This window comes from Dama dama, chromosome 2, assembly GCF_033118175.1.
Source record: "Dama dama isolate Ldn47 chromosome 2, ASM3311817v1, whole genome shotgun sequence".
NCBI lineage: Eukaryota > Metazoa > Chordata > Mammalia > Artiodactyla > Cervidae > Dama > Dama dama.
The window spans coordinates 44,254,130-44,271,670 of NC_083682.1; the positions used below are offsets into that span (position 1 = coordinate 44,254,130).

General features: G+C 42.8%; 1 protein-coding gene and 1 pseudogene across 1 annotated transcript; both read left to right on the plus strand.

Annotated features, from left to right (window-relative positions):
* Positions 1-497: 497 nt before the first annotated feature.
* LOC133041152 (U6 spliceosomal RNA) lies at positions 498-596 on the plus strand (annotated as a pseudogene).
* Positions 597-8,720: 8,124 nt separating this feature from the next.
* LOC133068550 (PRAME family member 8-like) lies at positions 8,721-14,431 on the plus strand. Its single transcript, XM_061159752.1, has 5 exons — positions 8,721-8,753; positions 9,683-9,993; positions 10,352-10,924; positions 11,912-12,398; positions 14,180-14,431. The coding sequence occupies exons 1-5, from the start codon at positions 8,721-8,723 to the stop codon at positions 14,429-14,431; spliced, it is 1,656 nt and encodes a 551-aa protein (XP_061015735.1).
* Positions 14,432-17,541: the final 3,110 nt, after the last annotated feature.

A 17,541-nucleotide genomic window follows, 5' to 3' on the forward strand; every position in this document is an offset into this window, starting at 1 on the left:
AGTAAAGGCTGTGAGAACCAGGGAGCCACTTGTGTATGTACTGGAGTTTCCAGGTTCAAGAGCTAGAAGCTCCAGTATTCATGGCCTAGAAGAGAGAGGGAGAACAGTTGCCCTTGATCCATTCAAGCCCCCAGAGGATAAAGTGATGCCCACCACATTGGTGAGGGCTGATGTCTTGACTCAATTACTGATTTCAGTGCTAATCTCTTCCAGGAATTCCCTTGCAGATCCTCCTAGAATTAATCTTAGACCTGTGATCTGGGCATCTCAACTCACAGTGAAGTTGACATATGAATTTAACCCTCACAGTGTCTCTACACAAATGCAGCCAAATAAAGTTTCCCTGCTCATGATTCAGAGCCTGCAATAGTTTTTTTCTGTGATGAAAGGGGATATAAGGCTAGGAGGACTTTAGGCAGAGCTTTGATTCCTCCACAGTGAATGTAATGATGCACATACAGTTTATGGGATTTTTAGTAGGATCCAATGAGATATCTGAGCTCAATTGGGCAGCATATATACTAAAATTGAAACGATACAGAGAAGTTTATCTGTGCAAGGATGACACACAAATTCATGAAGCGTTCCATATTTGGGGGCTTCCTTGGTGGCTCAACTGGTAAAGAATTAATGCAGGAGATCCCTGGGTTGGAAAGATCCACTGGAGAAGGGAAGGGCTACCCATTCCAGTATCTTGGAGAATTCCATTGGCTGTATGTGTAGTCCACGGGATCACGAAGAGTCGGACTCGACTTTGTGACTTTCACAAAATGAGATATTGCCTGTTGAGGGCTTGGTTCTGGGATTGTTGAGTAAGAGCTCATTATTATGTAAGCACTCCATATATATATATATTTTTTAAACAATCTTCTCCCTCCTCATGAATAGCATGAGTCTTCATCCCTTAAACTTAACTCTTGTTGCTTACGAGAGAGGAAAGCAAAACCTAGGTAGTGAAATTGGACTCGCATATTACATGTAGTCACCAATGAATTAGGATTCATCCAGGCTGTTCCATTTGGCAGTGCGGGGGGAGCTGGGGGTAGGAGGGAGTGGGAGAGACTGGATTCATCTTCAGTGATAGACATCCTGAGCCTCAGGTCTCTAGGCCAGCTGCCCTTAGATCAGACCAGAGCGCAGGGGTTAATAGTCAGCCGCCTGTTGCTCTAGCTAAGGCACGAGAAAAACCGCATGGGAATAGAATAAAAGCAAAATATAGCAAAACGTTATAATCTAAACAAAAGTACATCGGGTTGATTAGTTGGGTTCGTCATGCCCTGCTAAGCTGAGGAATAGCTTAGTGTGGACCTTGGGATGCCAGGTCAGTGAAATTTCAGAAAGCTGCTTGTGCATACACCAAGATGTTTTTCCAAAGCATATGTGGGTCTATGAACTCCAGTTGGGTGAATCCCTTGTATAAAATAATAACAAAGATGGTCCAAAGTAATCAATAAAATGGGAGATGTGACCGGGGACACAAGACCAGTTTTATCATAGTACAACAGATACTTCCTGCATGCCAAGACACTAAGTAAAGGTGATGTGGCTCCGAAGAACAGGGCTCTTGATCCAAGAGGTCTTGAGTCCCTTAGTTCCATCTTTGAAATTTTAATTCTGTCTCTAATTTCTTTTTCCCAAACTGTGCATCGACCACTTTCAATCCCTACCTGCTGCGCTGTCCACAGCACCTCAGAATAAAAATCAGTTTTGTAATCAGGACTGTATACTTCAGAATTTTCAATAAACCTTGCTGTTTTGAAACTTCCCTGGTGATCCAGTGGGTATGACTCCATGCTCCCAATGCAGTGGTCCCTGGCTCTATCCCTGGTCAGGGAAATAGATCCCATATCCTGCAACTAAGTGTTTGCATGCCACAATTAAATGATCCCTCATATTTTCCAGGTGGCCCACTGGCAAAGAATCTGCCTGCCAATGCAGGAACACAGAGGATGTGGGTTCTATCCCTGGATTGGGAAGAATCCCTGGAGAAAGAAATGGCACCCTACTCCAGTATTCTTGCCTGGAAAACCATGGACGGAGGAGCCTGGTGGGCTACATACAGTCTGTGGGGTCACAAAGAGTTGGAATCAAATGAACACATACACACAGAGACATATACACACACAATACCCACACACACAGGGTCACAAGGAAGATCAAAGATCCTGGGTGCATGACTAAGACCCAGGGCAGCCAAATAATTAAATAAGTAAATATTTGAAAAACAGTGTCTTCTGGTAATATCATTGAGTATAAATATTTGCACAGTGGTTTGTATACAAATTACTCTAAAGGTTATTGAGGCAATATAGTATTTTTAAGAAGGCATGTGGTTAATTTAAAAATATTGTACTTTCTTAGAAGACTAAAAAAAAAAATGAGATTTGAAAACTGCTTTTAACCATAAATGAACAAGAATTATTTCTTTAAAAAAATATGTAGATCAATAAAATTTTGAGCCGAAATTCTTGCAAGGATAGTTTTGAGAATAAATATTATATTTTAGAGCAGTTTTAGGTTCACAATAATATTGAGTAGAATGCACAGAAAGTTTTGTGAAATGAGAACATCTCTTGCCATTTCAATAAACAAGAAATGACACAGTCATCAGAGGTTTCTGGAGTCCAAATGAGGGCCCCCAGACCTCCAATCCAACAGATGTCACCACTCCCCAGGGTGATTGCTGAGGAGTTCAGGGGGTGAAAGAAGCAGCCATCTGGTGCATCTACCACCTGTTAAGATGAACAAGGAAATAGGATTTGGCCCCAGAGAGCTGAGGTGCATATGAAAGGAATGAATTCAATGAGCCCAGAGGCTTGCATCTTCCCATATGTAGCATGCTAAACTCCTTCACTTGATGTCTGATTTTTGTTTCTGCAGCCCATGGAATTGCAAAGTCGGACTGAGTGACTGAACAACAACAATCTTTGATGTTCAGACTACCTTCTCCTTTTTACAAACTTTATCACTTGGGCCCCCCTCTTGCCTTCTTGGAGCAGTTTTCTCAGAACTGCTGAGATTCTGTCTCTTGGGCTTGGGTCCTAAACATTGCCACCAAATAAAATATCCCTCTACTTTCAGGGGGTGGCTAATGTTTTCCTTGACAGTTTCCATCTAACTCCTGGAACTCAGGTGAGTGCGGCCAGGACATGTACATTGGGAAAAGACTCGGAAGAGCACATCAAATGACAAATACACAGCCTAACACGTGAGACGTATGTTTTATTTGGTGTCTGCAGATTATAGCCAGAAAGGTGGCTTCTCAGATAGCTCTAAGGAACTGTTCAAAAGTTATAAGGAGGAAAAAAAAAAAAAGTTATAAGGAGAGCCACAGTAGACAAGATCATTTGGTATTAAAAAAAAATCAGAAAATATCAAAAGATTGTTGCACATGATAAAAGTGATACATCTCACTAATTTTCATGCATTTTAAATTTTATTTATTTATTTCTCTAATTTTTAAAATTTTCTTATTTTGGCTGTGCTGGGTCTTCCTGGCTAAGCACAGCTTTTCTCCTGTTGTGGTGAGGAGGGGCCACTTTCTAGTAGAAATGCATTGATTTCTTATTTTGGTGGTTTCTCTCATTGCAGAGCATGGCTCCAGGGTGTGTGCACTTCAGTAGTCAGGCTCCCAGGCTCCAGTTTGGTGCTTGTGGGGCTTGGGCTTAGTTGCTCCAAAGCCTGTGGGACCGTCCCAGACCAGGGATCCAACCTCTATCCCTTGCACTGACTAGTGGATTCTTAACTACTGGACCATCAGGGAATTTCTCTCTCTTTCTTTCTTCCCTTCTTTTTTAATCTATTGAAAGAGGCAAGAGTCTGGATTTATTGAAGTCATCCATGTGACATGCCTGGCAACCACCTCAGGACACCGACCTTCATGTGCTCCTTGAACTGCCCTCAGGGCACACTGTCTTGGGGGCTGCAGTGGGTGACGGCCTTTTGGCTGCAATAGCCTTTGTTTACTGACGAGGCAAGTGAAATATTCGTCCCCAGATGAAAGTGTAGGAGAAGACCGCAAATGGAACTGAGGGAGAATGTCTATTGAGTCCCTGCGAGATGCACCTGCTCACTGGGTTACAGAAGTGAGGCAAGGAAAGCATTGTTTCACCAAAATTTATTCAGGCTCGTGATCCTTCTCCTCAAATTATCTGAGGGCTTCCTTGTAAAATCCAGTTTGAATAATAATTCTAAGTCAGTAGTCAGTTCAGCATAAATCCCACTCTTGATATCTGGTCTCCCCAAGAATCTGATCAAACTTCCTCACTGCCCACTATTAGTATCCAGTTCAGCTGGGCTGCCCTCAGCAAAAATCTACTAGCTTGGATCAGCCTAGATCCTTCGCAGACCTGATTCCTCCTCATAGGAAATTATCAGCCAAGAAACACACTGCTTCTGAGTTGTGAGTCCCTGCCACCTGAATCTGTTAAAGTTGGATGACCCGAAATGCTAGGGTATCTTTGTCTGTATTATCGTTGTCCTAAATAAAACTTGATGTAGCCACTTACACCTGTGTCTGTGCCTGATTTTCCTTGGAAACAATTCCTTCAGCTGATTACTGCTCAGGCAAGAAGCATTCTTCAAGTATCCCCCAGATTCCCACATACTCAAGGATGACCAACTTGGAGGCTGACCATTTTGTAGCTTCCATATTGGGCCTCGAGTTATTGTCATAAAATGCGTTTCAACTTTAAAACATTCTGCTTTTGGATTTCATTGTAACTGTGATCCCAGAGGAACATCCCCACCTTGAATTTTGAAATTTCCACATTTCCACTAACATCACAGCATTTTACAACATTTATGTGGTTTGACAACTGGAGGGGTCCTTCTCATCCATTCAGCTATGACAGGAATGGTCAAATTTAATTCATATAACCATTATATCCACTACTGAGGGCAAGAATCTCTTTGAAGAAATGTAGTAGCTCTCCTAGTCAACAAAAGAGTCTGAAATGCAGTACTTGAGTGTAGTCTCAAAAATGACAGAATGATCTCGGTTCCTTTCCAAGGCAAACCATTCAACATCAAAATAATCCAAGTCTATGCCCCAACCATGGACATGTCTAATGATGGACATGAGTTTGAGTAAGCTCCAAGGATTGCTGATGAACAGAGAAACCTGGCATGCTGCAATCCATGAGGTCACAGAGTCAGACACAACTGAGTGATGGAACTGAACTGATGCCCCAACCACTAATGCAGAAAGCTGAAGTTGAATGGTTCTATGAAGATCTATGTGACCTTCTAGAACTAACACCAAAAAAAGATGACCTTTTCATCATAGGGGACTAGAATGAAAATGTAGGAAGTCAAGAGAAACCTGGAGTAACAGGCAAGTTTGGCCTTGCAAAATGAAGCAGGCAAAGGCTAAGAGAAGCTTGTCAAAAGAACATACCTGTCATAGCAAACACCCTTGCCATTAACCCAAGAGAAGACTCTACACATGGATATCACCAGATGGTCAATACCAAAATCAGACTGATTATATTCCTTGTAGTCAAACATGGAGAAGCTCTATAGAGCCAGCAAAAACGAGTCTGGGAGATGACTGTAGCCAGATCATGAACTTATTGCCAACTTCAGACTCAAACTGAAGAATGTAGGGAAAACTACTAGGTCATTCAGGTATGACCTAAATCAAATTGCTTATGATTATACACTGAAAGTGAAAGTCACTCAGTCGTGCCCAATTCTTTGAGACCATGGACATTACAGTCAACAGAATTGTCCAGTCCAGAATAATGGATTGCGGAGCTTTTCACTTCTCCAGGGTATCTTCCCAACCCAGAGATCAAGCCCAGGTCTTTCACATTGCAGGTAGATTCTTTACCAGCTGAACCATAAGGGAAGCCCAAGAATACTGGAGTGGATAGCCTATCCCTTCTCCAGTGGATCTTCTGGGCCCAGGAATTGAACTGGGTCTCTTGCATTGCAGACAGATTATTTACCAACTGAGCTATCAGGGAAGACCCATGATTATACAGTGGAAGTGACAAATAGATTCAAAGGAATAGATCTAATAGATAATGTCGTTGAAGAACTATGTACAGAGGTTTGTAACTTTGTACAGGAGGTGGTGATCAAAACCATCCCCAAGAAAAGAAATGCTAAAAGGCAAACTGGTTGTCTGAGGAGGCCTTAAAAATAACTGAGAAAAAAGAGAAATGAAAGGCAAAGGAGATATATCCATCTGAATGCATAGTGCCAGAAAATAGCAAGGAGAGATGAGAAATCCATTTTAAGTGAAAAATGCAAAGAAATAGAGGAAAATAATAGAGCAGGAGAGACTAGAGATCTCTTCAAGAAAATTAGAAATAACAAGGGAATATTTCATGCAAAAATGGGCATAATAAAGGACAGAAATTGTATGGACCTAAAAGAAGCAGAAGATATTAAGGAGAGGTAGCAAGAATACACAGAAGAATTATTCAAAAATTTTCTTAATGACCCAGATAACCATGATGGTATGATCACTCACCTAGAGTCAGACATCCTGGAAAGCAAAGTCAAGTGGGCCTTAGGAAGCTTCACTATCAACAAAGATGGTGGACATGATGGAATTCTAGCTGAGCTCTTTCAAATTCTAAAAGATGAGACTGTTAAAGTGATGCAGTCAATATGTCAGCCCATTTGGAAAACTCAGCAGTGGCCACAGGACTGGAAAAGGTCAATTTCATTCCAATCCCAAAGAGGGGCAATGCCAAAGAGTATTCAAACTACCACACAATTGCACTCATTTCACATGGTAGCAAGGTAAAGCTCAAAATCCATCAAGCTAGGCTTCAACAGTATGTGAATTGAGAGCTTCCAGACGTTCAAACTGGATTTAGAAAAGGCAGAGCAACCTGAGATGAAATTGCCAATATTCACTGGATCTTAGAAAAGACTAGAGAATTCCAGAAAAACATCTTCTGCTTCATTGACTACACCAAAGCACATTTATTGACTGTGTGGATCACAACAAAGAGTACAAAATTCTCAAAGAGATGGGAATACCAGACAATGTTACTTGCCTCCTGAGAGACCTGTATGCAAGTCAAGAAGCCACACTTAGACTGGACATGGAACAATGAACTGGTTCCAAATTGGGAAAGAAGTACATCAAGGCTGTATATTATCACCCTGCTTATTTAAATTCTATGCTGAGTACATCATGTGAAATGCCAGGCTGGATGAAGCACAAAGTGTAATCAAGATTGCCAGGAGAAATATCAATCAGCTCATATAGGCAGATGAAACCAACCTAATGGCAGAAAGCAAAAAGGAACTTTGATAAAAGTAAAAGAGGAGAGTGAAAAAGATGGCTTAGAACTCAATATTCAAAAAACAAAGATCATGGCATCCAGTCTCATCACTTCATGGCAAATAGATGCTGAAACAATGGAAACAGTGACAGACTTTATTTTCCTGGGCTCCAAAATCACTGTGGAATGGACTGCAGCCATGAATTTAAAAGATATTTACCCCTTGGAAGAAAAGCAGTGACAAATCTAGACAGTATGTTGATAAGCAGAGACATTACTTTGCTGACAAAGCCCATCTAGTCAAAGCTACAGCTTTTCCACTATGCACATATGGATTTGAGATCTGGATAATAGAAAACACTGAGCAACAAAGAATGGATGCCTTCGAACTGTGGAATTGGAGAAGACTCTTAAGATTCCCTTGGGCTGCAAGATGAAGCTAGTCAATCCTAAAAGAAATCAAGCCTGAATATTCTTTGGAAGGACAGATGCTGAAGCTGAAGTTCCAATACCTTGGCCATCTAATGCGAAGAGCTGTGTCATTGGAAAATAGCCTGATATTGGGAAAAATTGAAGGCGGGAGAAGATAATGGAGGATGAGATGATTATATGGTCTCACTGACACAATGGACTTCATTAAATGGTGAAGGACAGGGAAACCTGGCATTCTGCAGTCCATGGGGACACAAAGAGTTGGACATGACTGAGTGACTGAACAACAGGAACCCATAATCCCTTCCCTTTCTTCTACCCAGGGATACAACAGTCCATACTCAATTCAGTTCAGTTGCTCAGTTGTGTCCGACTATTTGTGACCCCATGCACTGCAGCACACCAGGTCTCCCTGTCCACCACCAACTCCAAGACCTTACTCAAATTCATGTCCATTGAGTCCATGATGCCATCCAACCACCTCATTCTCCGTTGTCCGACCCCTTCTCCTCCAGCCTTCAACACCTCCCAGCATCAGAGTCATTTCCAATGAGTCAGCACTTCGCATCAGGTGGCCAAAGAATTGGAGTTTCAGCTTCAGAATTAGTCCATCCAATCAACATTCAGGACTGATTTCCTTTAGAATGGACTGGTTGGATCTCCTTGCAGTCCAACGGACTCTCAGGAGTCTTCTTCAACACCACAGTTCAAAACCATCAATTCTTTGGTGCTCAACTTCCTTTATAGTCCAACTCTCACATCCATACATGACCATTGGAAAAACCATAGCCTTGGCTTGACAGATCTTTGTTGGCAAAGTAATGTCACTGCTTTTTAGTATGCTATCTAGGTTGGTCATAACTTTTCTTCCAAGGAGTAAGCGTCTTTTTATTTCACTGGCCATATTAGCAAAACTCAACCAACTTTGTGGAGTGAAGCAATGAATATGTCCTAGATTCCCCCTCCCCCAATTCTTTCTCTTTCATGAATGATGATCTGACTCAATCAATTCATCTGGAGACCGGCAGTAACCCAATCAGGATGAACCTGAGGAACACTCTGGAATCCAATCAGGTAATGCCTACTGATTGGAAGTTAGCAGTTGAAAGGAGGGCAGATGTGGTTAAAAAGTTCCATAAAATGCCCAAGCACGAGAGAATAGATGCAGAAGCTTCTCACTCTGGAGTCACTCCTTGTGTTCTCCCCGAAGTCTGAGGTCTGAGCAGCATCCCCACCCCAACCACATCAGACCTGGTGAGTTAACCTCTGTGAGGGATGTTCTGCCAACAGCCAGCATGCAGTGAATGGTAGAATGCAGTTTGACATGGCATGGAGAGCTTTCCTTTTTCTCTTCTTTTTGTTAAATTTAAATCTATCTTTTTGCCTCAAAGCGTGTTTTTGCCTCACATCCATTTTGGTTTGTGCTTTGGTTTATATTATTTAAAAGTCTTAACTAGCAGTTTTTCTTTTTAAAGACATCTGTTTGGAATGCTATTTTTGACATTTAAGGTTTTTACTCTGTACACAAATTGCATTCCCTTTACAAGCATCTCCTTAATCATTCCCAGCTAAGTTGGGACCTGGGGATGGAAGCTGTGTTATACATGAACTTCTGTCCCCATGGTTTGGGCTTTAAGTGATAGTTTATTTTCTTCACCATAAAAACAAAGGGAGTCAGCTTTTTCAGTCTCCTGGTGCAGATATGCAAGAGGGAAATGCATTAAGGAAAGCAGTGGATGGAAATGGATGAGCCACCGGTTGGCTTTGTTCCTTCCAGGAACTTGTTAGATTCTTGCTCTAGTGGCAGGATGGGGAGAGCTCTGGCTTTATGGCCACAAACCCAGACTGGAATCCAGACACACAGAGTTCTTCCATTCTGGTTCATCATTGCCAGAGCAATGGCTGTGGTCCTGATTTGATTTCTCTGACGTGTGGGGAGAGAGACTATCCTGATGATTACGATTGTTCTGAGAAGGATGCCTTGTCCTCTTGTTGTTTCCCAGGATTCCAATCAGAGAAGACTCAGGATGAGTGTTCACAACCCTCCCAGACTTGTGACCTTGGCAGCAATTGGCCTGCTGAGAGACGAGCCCTCAGCCATCTCCGCTTTGGAGTGTCTGCCCAGAGAGCTCTACCCGCCAGTCTTCATGGCTGCCGTCTTTGGCCGACGCAGGGAGACCCTGAAGGCCATGGTGCCTGCCTGGCCCTTTGCCTGCCTGCCTCTCGGGGGCCTGATGCAAAAGCCCCACCAAGGAACCTTACAAGCAGTGCTGGATGGCCTTGATGTCCTGCTTGCCCAGAAGGTTCACCCCAGGTGAGTTGGATTCAGGGAGCCTGGCAGGGTCATGGATATCCTAGAAGAGACACCTGGTGAAAGGCAGAGTGGATGAGCAAGCAGTGGACCTGAGGCTTCTGAAAAAGTTCAGAGGCCTTGAGAATTGCTGAGATCAGTTTGGGAAATCCCTTACAAAAATATAATAGGAAGGATGGAAGAGGAAAAATAGCTGGGGGTGAGGGAGCAAGAGAGGAAAGAAACACCAGCAGGTGAGAGCAGGAGTGTGAAGAAAGAGTGCAGATGGGGAGCTGGAATGTTGCCTCAACTCTGAGGCTGTGGGTTCATTCAATGTGTATTTTGGAGAATCTCACCCCACCCATCTGCTGTTTCCCCACAGGAGGTGCAAGCTGCGAGTGCTGGACTTAAGGAATACCGGCCAGGACTTCTGGAACATGTGGTCTGGAGGCAAGGACCACATGCCCTCAAGCTCACTGCTGGCCCCAGTGGCTGAGGACATGTCCAGGATAAGGCACGCCTTGACTCCCTTAGAAGTGTACATAGAACTTTGTCTTGAGAAAAAGCCCCTGGAGAAATTCCTCACCTACCTCTTCAGGTGGGTGGAGCAACGAAAAGCCTCCATACACCTGTGCTGTAAGAAGATGAAGATTATTTCAATGTCCAAGGAAAATATGAAGGAAGTTCTCAGGATGGTGAAGCTGGGCTGTGTACAGAAGGTGAAACTGAGTTTCACCCAGAAGCTGTCGACCCTGGCCCAGTTTGCTCCTCTCCTGGGTCAGATGAGCAACGTTCAGAGTCTCATTTTCTCCCACATTCGTGGGTCTGCTGTTGAGGAGCAGGACCATCAGGATCTTCTGCAATTGACCTCTCAGATCCTCCAGCTGAGGGACCTCCGGGACCTCCGTATGGAAGCTCCATCTTTCCTTGAAGGCTGTCTGTACCACATGCTCAGGTGAGGTTCCACCAGCGGCTGATTAACAGTGGATACAATGGTAGAATATCAAGGGCAGTGTCTCATCTGCTGCTCCACCGTGAAACACAGTATTTCAGAAGAACAGCAATCCGGGTAGGGGGGAATCTGTTACAGAAGCTCTGGAAAGGGACTCCATGCTGGAAACCCACAAATGAGGGGGCATAGATGTAGTGCAGGTGTGTATGTGATTTCTTCTTTGGGGGAGAGATTTCTCTGTTCTGAAGATTTATGTAATAGGTAAGCGAAGGGGGCATTGAAGAGGTAAAATCACATCAGCCTGAGTGTTGTGAAAAGAAACTCTGTGGTCACTAACATGGGACTACAAGGAGTCTGTTTTAAAACCCAAGTCAATAACAGGTGGCCTTTTGTTGCATATAAGGTAATTAATACATGGGAAATTCATGATTCTGGAAATGATGGTAATGAAGCAGAGCCAAAAGAATATAAAAAGTGATAGAAAGTTTCTAGATGTCGTAGGTCTGGGAGTTCCTAAAGACTGGCAGCCCCAAGGCGTGATGTGGGCTCTTTTGTTTCTGCATGTATTCCAAGAGCCTCACCTGGCCAGAGGTATATGCCCCTGCAGCTCACCCATAGAGTGGCAATCTAAATGAAAAGAATTTTTTTATCTCATCTCCCAGAACTAACATTCAGCGATGTCCACCCTGATGGACACTTTGTGTCCCACTCTCCTCTGATCATGTTCCAGTGCATTCCATTATCTCTATTCATCCTGCTAAGGAAGTAGAGTGTACTGTACTCTGCTTGACAGGTGAGGAAAGATGGCTTTCAAGATCATGTGAATGTGATCCAGTCACACTAAGAAAATGGCAGGACTCAGCCTAGAATGAGCCTGGGCATTCTGGATATTGAACTTTGTCAGCTTTGGGCCAATCATTGACTTCTCCTCTGGGACTCACCTGCCACTTTGGTTTCCCTGATCTAATTGCCTGTTTTTTTTCCCCCCAGGTGCTTGAAGACCCCCTTGGACAACATCTCAATCACCAACTGCCTGCTTACAGAATCAGACCTGACCCATCTGTCTTGGTGTCCAAAACTCTGTCAGCTGAAGGGCCTGAATCTTAGTGGTGTTACCCTGACAGACTTTAGTCCCGAGCTCCTTCTAGTTCTGCTGGAGAAAGTTGCAGGCACTCTGGAAGAACTGGACTTAAATCTGTGTGGGATCACGGACATCCACCTCATGGCCTTTTTGCCTGCCCTGAGCCGCTGCTCCCAGCTCAGGAGCCTCAGCATGTGTGGAAACCTCATCTCCATGGCCATCCTGGAGAGTCTCCTGCGTCACACTGACAGGCTCCCCGATTTAAGTTTAGAGCTTTATCCGGCCCCTCAGGAGAGTTACAGCTCTCTGGGTGTCCTTCACTTGGAGAGACTTGCTCAGATAAAGGCTGAGCTGAGGGTGATCCTTACAGACTTAGAACGTCCCAGGAAGATCTGGGTTAGCCCCAGCCCCTGTCCTCACTGTGGTGATGACATGTGTGGTCACCTGAGTCCCAACACATAATTCTGTAATACCCTGCCTAGTCGGTTGCTTCTATCAGAAGCTTTCTCCTGGACACTTGAAAACTGAAATCTAGGACATACATCCATTATGAAGGGAAAACACAGCTCTGCTTTCTGATATTAGCTCAGTGTGATTTAGAAAATGTGATCCAGCAAGGGAGCGGGATTCCAAAAGGGTGTGTTGACTTGTGGAGTTGTCATGAGTTTTTTAGAGATGTGTTTATAGAGTCAAATATGAAACTGAATTTCTGGAAGATTCAGTCTGAGACACACATGTTCAAGTTATTTCTGTATGCACAGTTGTAGAAATGGTCAGAAATAAAGAGACCTTCAGTGTAAATGATAAATGCCGTCCATGATATTATTCTGCTTTCTGTATTTACATCTCATGGATCTCCAGTTACTGGTGGAGTGGAAGCACTCTGTTGCCTATGATCTGAAACTACATCATTCCCTAGTTATCTTTTTTCTTCCTGGTTTCCTTACTTAGTTCTGTGGGCTAATACAAACAGCAAAGGAAACACACTCAGTGGTCCTCAACAGCACATCCCTGTCAAGAGTGGGTACTTACATGCATATTCCTATGAGAAAAATACTAAAATCATACAGGCATGAAACATGGTTTTGTTATGTTTATACCACATTTCAGAAGTATGTCTTTTGAAGGCTAAGCCATGTCAATAAGAGTTTCATTTTATTCCCATACCTATTATTGGTCTTCCCTATCGAGGAATATTAGTAGACCATGTTTTGACATCAGCATATCAAGATGTATAATAAAATGTCTGCAATATACACCATATAACTTATAGTTGGCCATTTTTATCCTCAGCTCCCTACTCTCTCCCTCAATCAGCTGCAGATTCATTATAAAATATATCTTAAGATTCTCTGGATCTCCTGTCTTACTAGTCAATAATGATGCAGAAAATATTTTCCCTTGTTCCCTCTTCTCATTTCTAAATATGTACTATTACAAATATTCTCTCTGTGGTTTTAGATATGATTGATGGCCTCGAGGTATTTAGCTGTGTAAGAAGCCTGGGTTCCCATTGGGTAGTGCAGGAAACACTAATTTTATAAAGTAGATGGGTTAAAAGGTATAAAGCTCATTACATTTATAAATTCATAATACAGTGAAGAGAGGCACAAGACATAAACAATTTGAAAACAAGTTAGAACAAATCAAATAATGATTAGTGAAAATCAATTGTCGTCTGGTGACAGTAATTCATCAAGTCCACAAGGGAACTGGACAAGCCAAATTCTAGAGGAATAAGCTAGAAAGAAAAAGATAAATCCTTCATCTTTGTTTACAAAGTCATAAGCACCTAAGATCAGGTAGAACAATTACATCTCAAAGAAACAGAGCAATAAATGCAAGTTACTCCTAAAAGGGCTTTTATATCTGTAAGGTGAGAATTCTGAACAAATATTTTATCATGCTGGCTTTTCCTAACTGTGTGCAAAACTATCAAATTTGGAATGTCAAAAGAAGCCCATTGGCCATCCATTGTCATAACGCTGAATAGAATTTGTCTTCAACACTTAACCCCGTGTCCGTCTCTGATTTTCCTTGGCACAACTGAGGACAGCTCAGGCAGGAAAGGCCCTTCTGAACATCCCCCAGATTCCCGCATACCCAGGAATGACCAACTTGTAGAGCTCCATGTCAGCCCATGAGCTTTCTCCAGAGACCAGTTTTCTGATCGACAGACTGCTTTGTTTCGGCTCCGCTGGGTCTTCCCTGCTGCAGGCTTCCTCGAGCTGCGGTGCACACGGCTGCCCCTCCTCGCGGTGCCCGGGCCTCCGCTGCGGTGCGTCTCTCGTTCTGGAGCACAGGCTCCAGCCCACAGGCTGAACAGCTGCCACCCGTGGGTTCAGCAGTTGCCGCTCACGGGCTTAGTTACCCTGCGGCGTGAGACGTATTCCTGGGCCAGGGTTGAACTGGCATCCCCTGCATTGTAAGGTAGATTCTTAAACTCTGGACCACCACAGAAGTCCCAGGTTTTTCAAAAAAACTTTTTACCGAAGTATAGTTAAATCATTGTGTTTTTACTTAAACACACAATTAAAAATAAACACAATTTAAACACACAATGAACATAATTTTAGTTAAATTATTGTCTCATCTTAACTCTAGGGAAAAGTGACTCAGTTACACACATATATATTCTTTTTCATCGTGTTTATGTTTAAAATGTCACTTGAGTTGAATTCACTTTAATGCTATTTTATGTAAAGGTCATATATATACATGAGAGAAATATGGGGAAAACGATCTTCCCCAAAGTGACTAAGACAGAGAACACCCTTCAGGGAGTCTTCACCTTGGTGGTCAGAAGTGTATAAGCATTGTTCAGGCATCAAATAACGGGGGTGGGTGAGAGGCATGGAAAATTCTTATAGAGGGAGAAAGGGTCTCCCTTTGCATGTGACATTCAACTTCAAAGAAATCCTTGTATGATGCGTGCCAAAGTGGGAGTCATCCCTGAACATGGTAGTACACTAACACCAATAAGAACTTCGGCATTAAGTGCAGAAAAAATGGTATTTATGAAGAGAAATAGCAGAATTTTATTTCTGGGCCTAATAGTCTCACCTTGATCGGAATCTGTGTGGATTTAGCTAGGTCTGAGGAAACAGCAATCATCTAAATACAGTAGAAAAGGGGCCAGTGAAATTATGATTTATTTGACTTCTAAGACCCCTGAAAAATGGCAGGGGAATAGCCATCTGGAGAGTGTCCTCAGTGAGACAAAAAAAACCAACAACTTAAAGAAAACCTCTGGACGACAGGGTTACTGGGGACTGAAGCAGGGTTATTTGGGACTGATGCAGGTTTATTTCTGCTCTGATTCCAAGTTCCCAAAGAGCCCACAGTGCTCACCCTCAGTGTGCTGTGCTGATCTCAACTTTCTGGGAAAGAACAGCCTCTAAGGTGACAATGTCTCCTCTGAGCCTCTCTCTTTTCCTGTCTTTTTTTCTTGAAATTTATTGTATTTCTTTTTGTGGCCTTGGGTCTTCACTGTTGTTCCTTCCTTTCTCTAGCTGGGGCAAGGGGTCAACTCTCTAGTCATGGTGCACAGCCTTCTCACTGAGAAGGTACTCAACAAGAGAAGCTACTCTTGTTGCAGAGCAAACTCTAGAGTGCTTGACTTTCAGAAGTTTTGGCTCCCAGGATTTAGAGCACAGACTCAACAGTTGTGGCAAACGGGTTTATATGCCTCATGTCATGTGGGATCTCTCCAGACCAGGGAATCAAACCCATATCTTCTGCATTGGCAGTCAGATTTTTTACGACTGAACCACAGGGAAGCCCTCTTTTACTATCTTAAAATCACCCAGAGTAACATATTTAAATTTCCCTGTTTCTCAAAATATAAAAATGAAAAATAAACCTTTACTTTACATTGTTGATCATTCATGATGTCCCTTTAGGAATGCTCAGCTCCAAACTGTCCAGAACCACTCTTACTCTCACTGAGGTTTTGACCTGTCCACTTTCAGAGAAGGCTTGGCTTAGGCCTGGAAAACCAATCACATCCCCCAAAGCTCTTCCCTTGCTAGCCGAATAGGCTCAGAATCTCCTGTGTTTCCTACCTAATACCTGAGTGAATATCTCATACAGGAATGAGTATATTTTGTTTTCTTTGATGACAACACCACTGTTTTCATGAAGCTGTTTTAATTCAAGGACATTTGCTAATTTTGACTTGACCAAAATTCCCCCAACAATAATTCTATCAACTTTTGTTCTTTCTTGTCCAAGGGCAGGAATCAATAATCCCTTTCATGCTTGACCCACAAGAATATAACTGTCCATATTAGTAGAATACAGTCAATATTTGTGAAGTGAATCAGTGAGTAGATCCTCCATTCCCTGACCACCCCACCACTCTCTGTTTGGTGATGCGTATATGATTCAATCAACTAATCTATAGAAGTATGATGATCCAATCAGGGTCAATCCAGTGGTTGCTCTGTAATCTAATCAGATACACTATTCCAGTTGGTTTAGCAGTGGGGCAGAGGGATGATAGAACAAGAAAGACTTATAAAAGTCTCAAGCACTGGAGAAGAGGTGCAGAATTTCCTGGCTCTGGAGACATCAGAGGGGTTCTCACAGGGTGTGAGGTGTGAGCACCCCACCAGGCACATTAGAGCAGTAAGTTACCACCCTCATATAAGGATGCTCTTCTCTTACTAGTAATTAGCTAATCTTGGCAAGTGGAATGTATCCCTAGTGCAGGATGAGCTATTAAAAAATCACTGTTGGTGGGAATGCAAACTAGTACAGCCGCTATGGAAAACAGTGTGGAGATTTCTTAAAAAACTGGAAATAGAACTGCCATATGACCCAGCAATCCCACTTCTGTGCATACACACTGAGGAAACCAGATCTGGAAGAGACACGTGCACCCCAATGTTCATCGCGGCACTGTTTATAATAACCAGGACATGGAAGCAACCTAGATGCCCATCAGCAGATGAATGCATAAGGAAGCTGTGGTACATATACACCATGGAATATTACTCAGCCGTTAAAAAGAATTCATTTGAACCAGTCCTAATGAGATGGATGAAGCTGGAGCCTCTTATACAGAGTGAAGTAAGCCAGAAAGATAAACATTACAGCATACTATCACATATATATGGAATTTAGAAAGATGGTAACGATAACCCTATATGCAAAACAGAAAAAGAGACACAGAAATACAGAACAGACTTTTGAACTCTGTGGGAGAATGTGAGGGTGGGATATTTCAAAAGAACAGCATGTATACTATCTATGGTGAAACAGATCACCAGCCCAGGTGGGATGCATGAGACAAGTGCTCCAGCCTGGTGCACTGTGAGGACTCGGGGGAATCGGGTGGAGAGGGAGGTGGGAGCGGGGATCGGGATGGGGAATACGTGTAAATCCATGGCTGATTCATATTAATGTATGACAAAACCCCCCCAAAAAAAAAAAGTCTCCCAAAGTTTAAAAAAAAAAAAAAAATCAGTTCTTTCTGATGAACATATTGCAGGTCTAATTTTGCCTCTCAGTGTAGTTTTGCCTGAACACAAACATT

Coding starts and splice junctions, on each gene's coding strand:
- LOC133068550 (XM_061159752.1), top strand. CDS start 8,721: ATGAACCTGAGGAACACTCTGGAATCCAATCAG. Junction 10,925..11,911: donor TGTCTGTACCACATGCTCAG/GTGAGGTTCCAC, acceptor TTTTCCCCCCAG/GTGCTTGAAGACCCCCTTGG. Junction 12,399..14,179: donor AACGTCCCAGGAAGATCTGG/GTTAGCCCCAGC, acceptor TCTGATCGACAG/ACTGCTTTGTTTCGGCTCCG.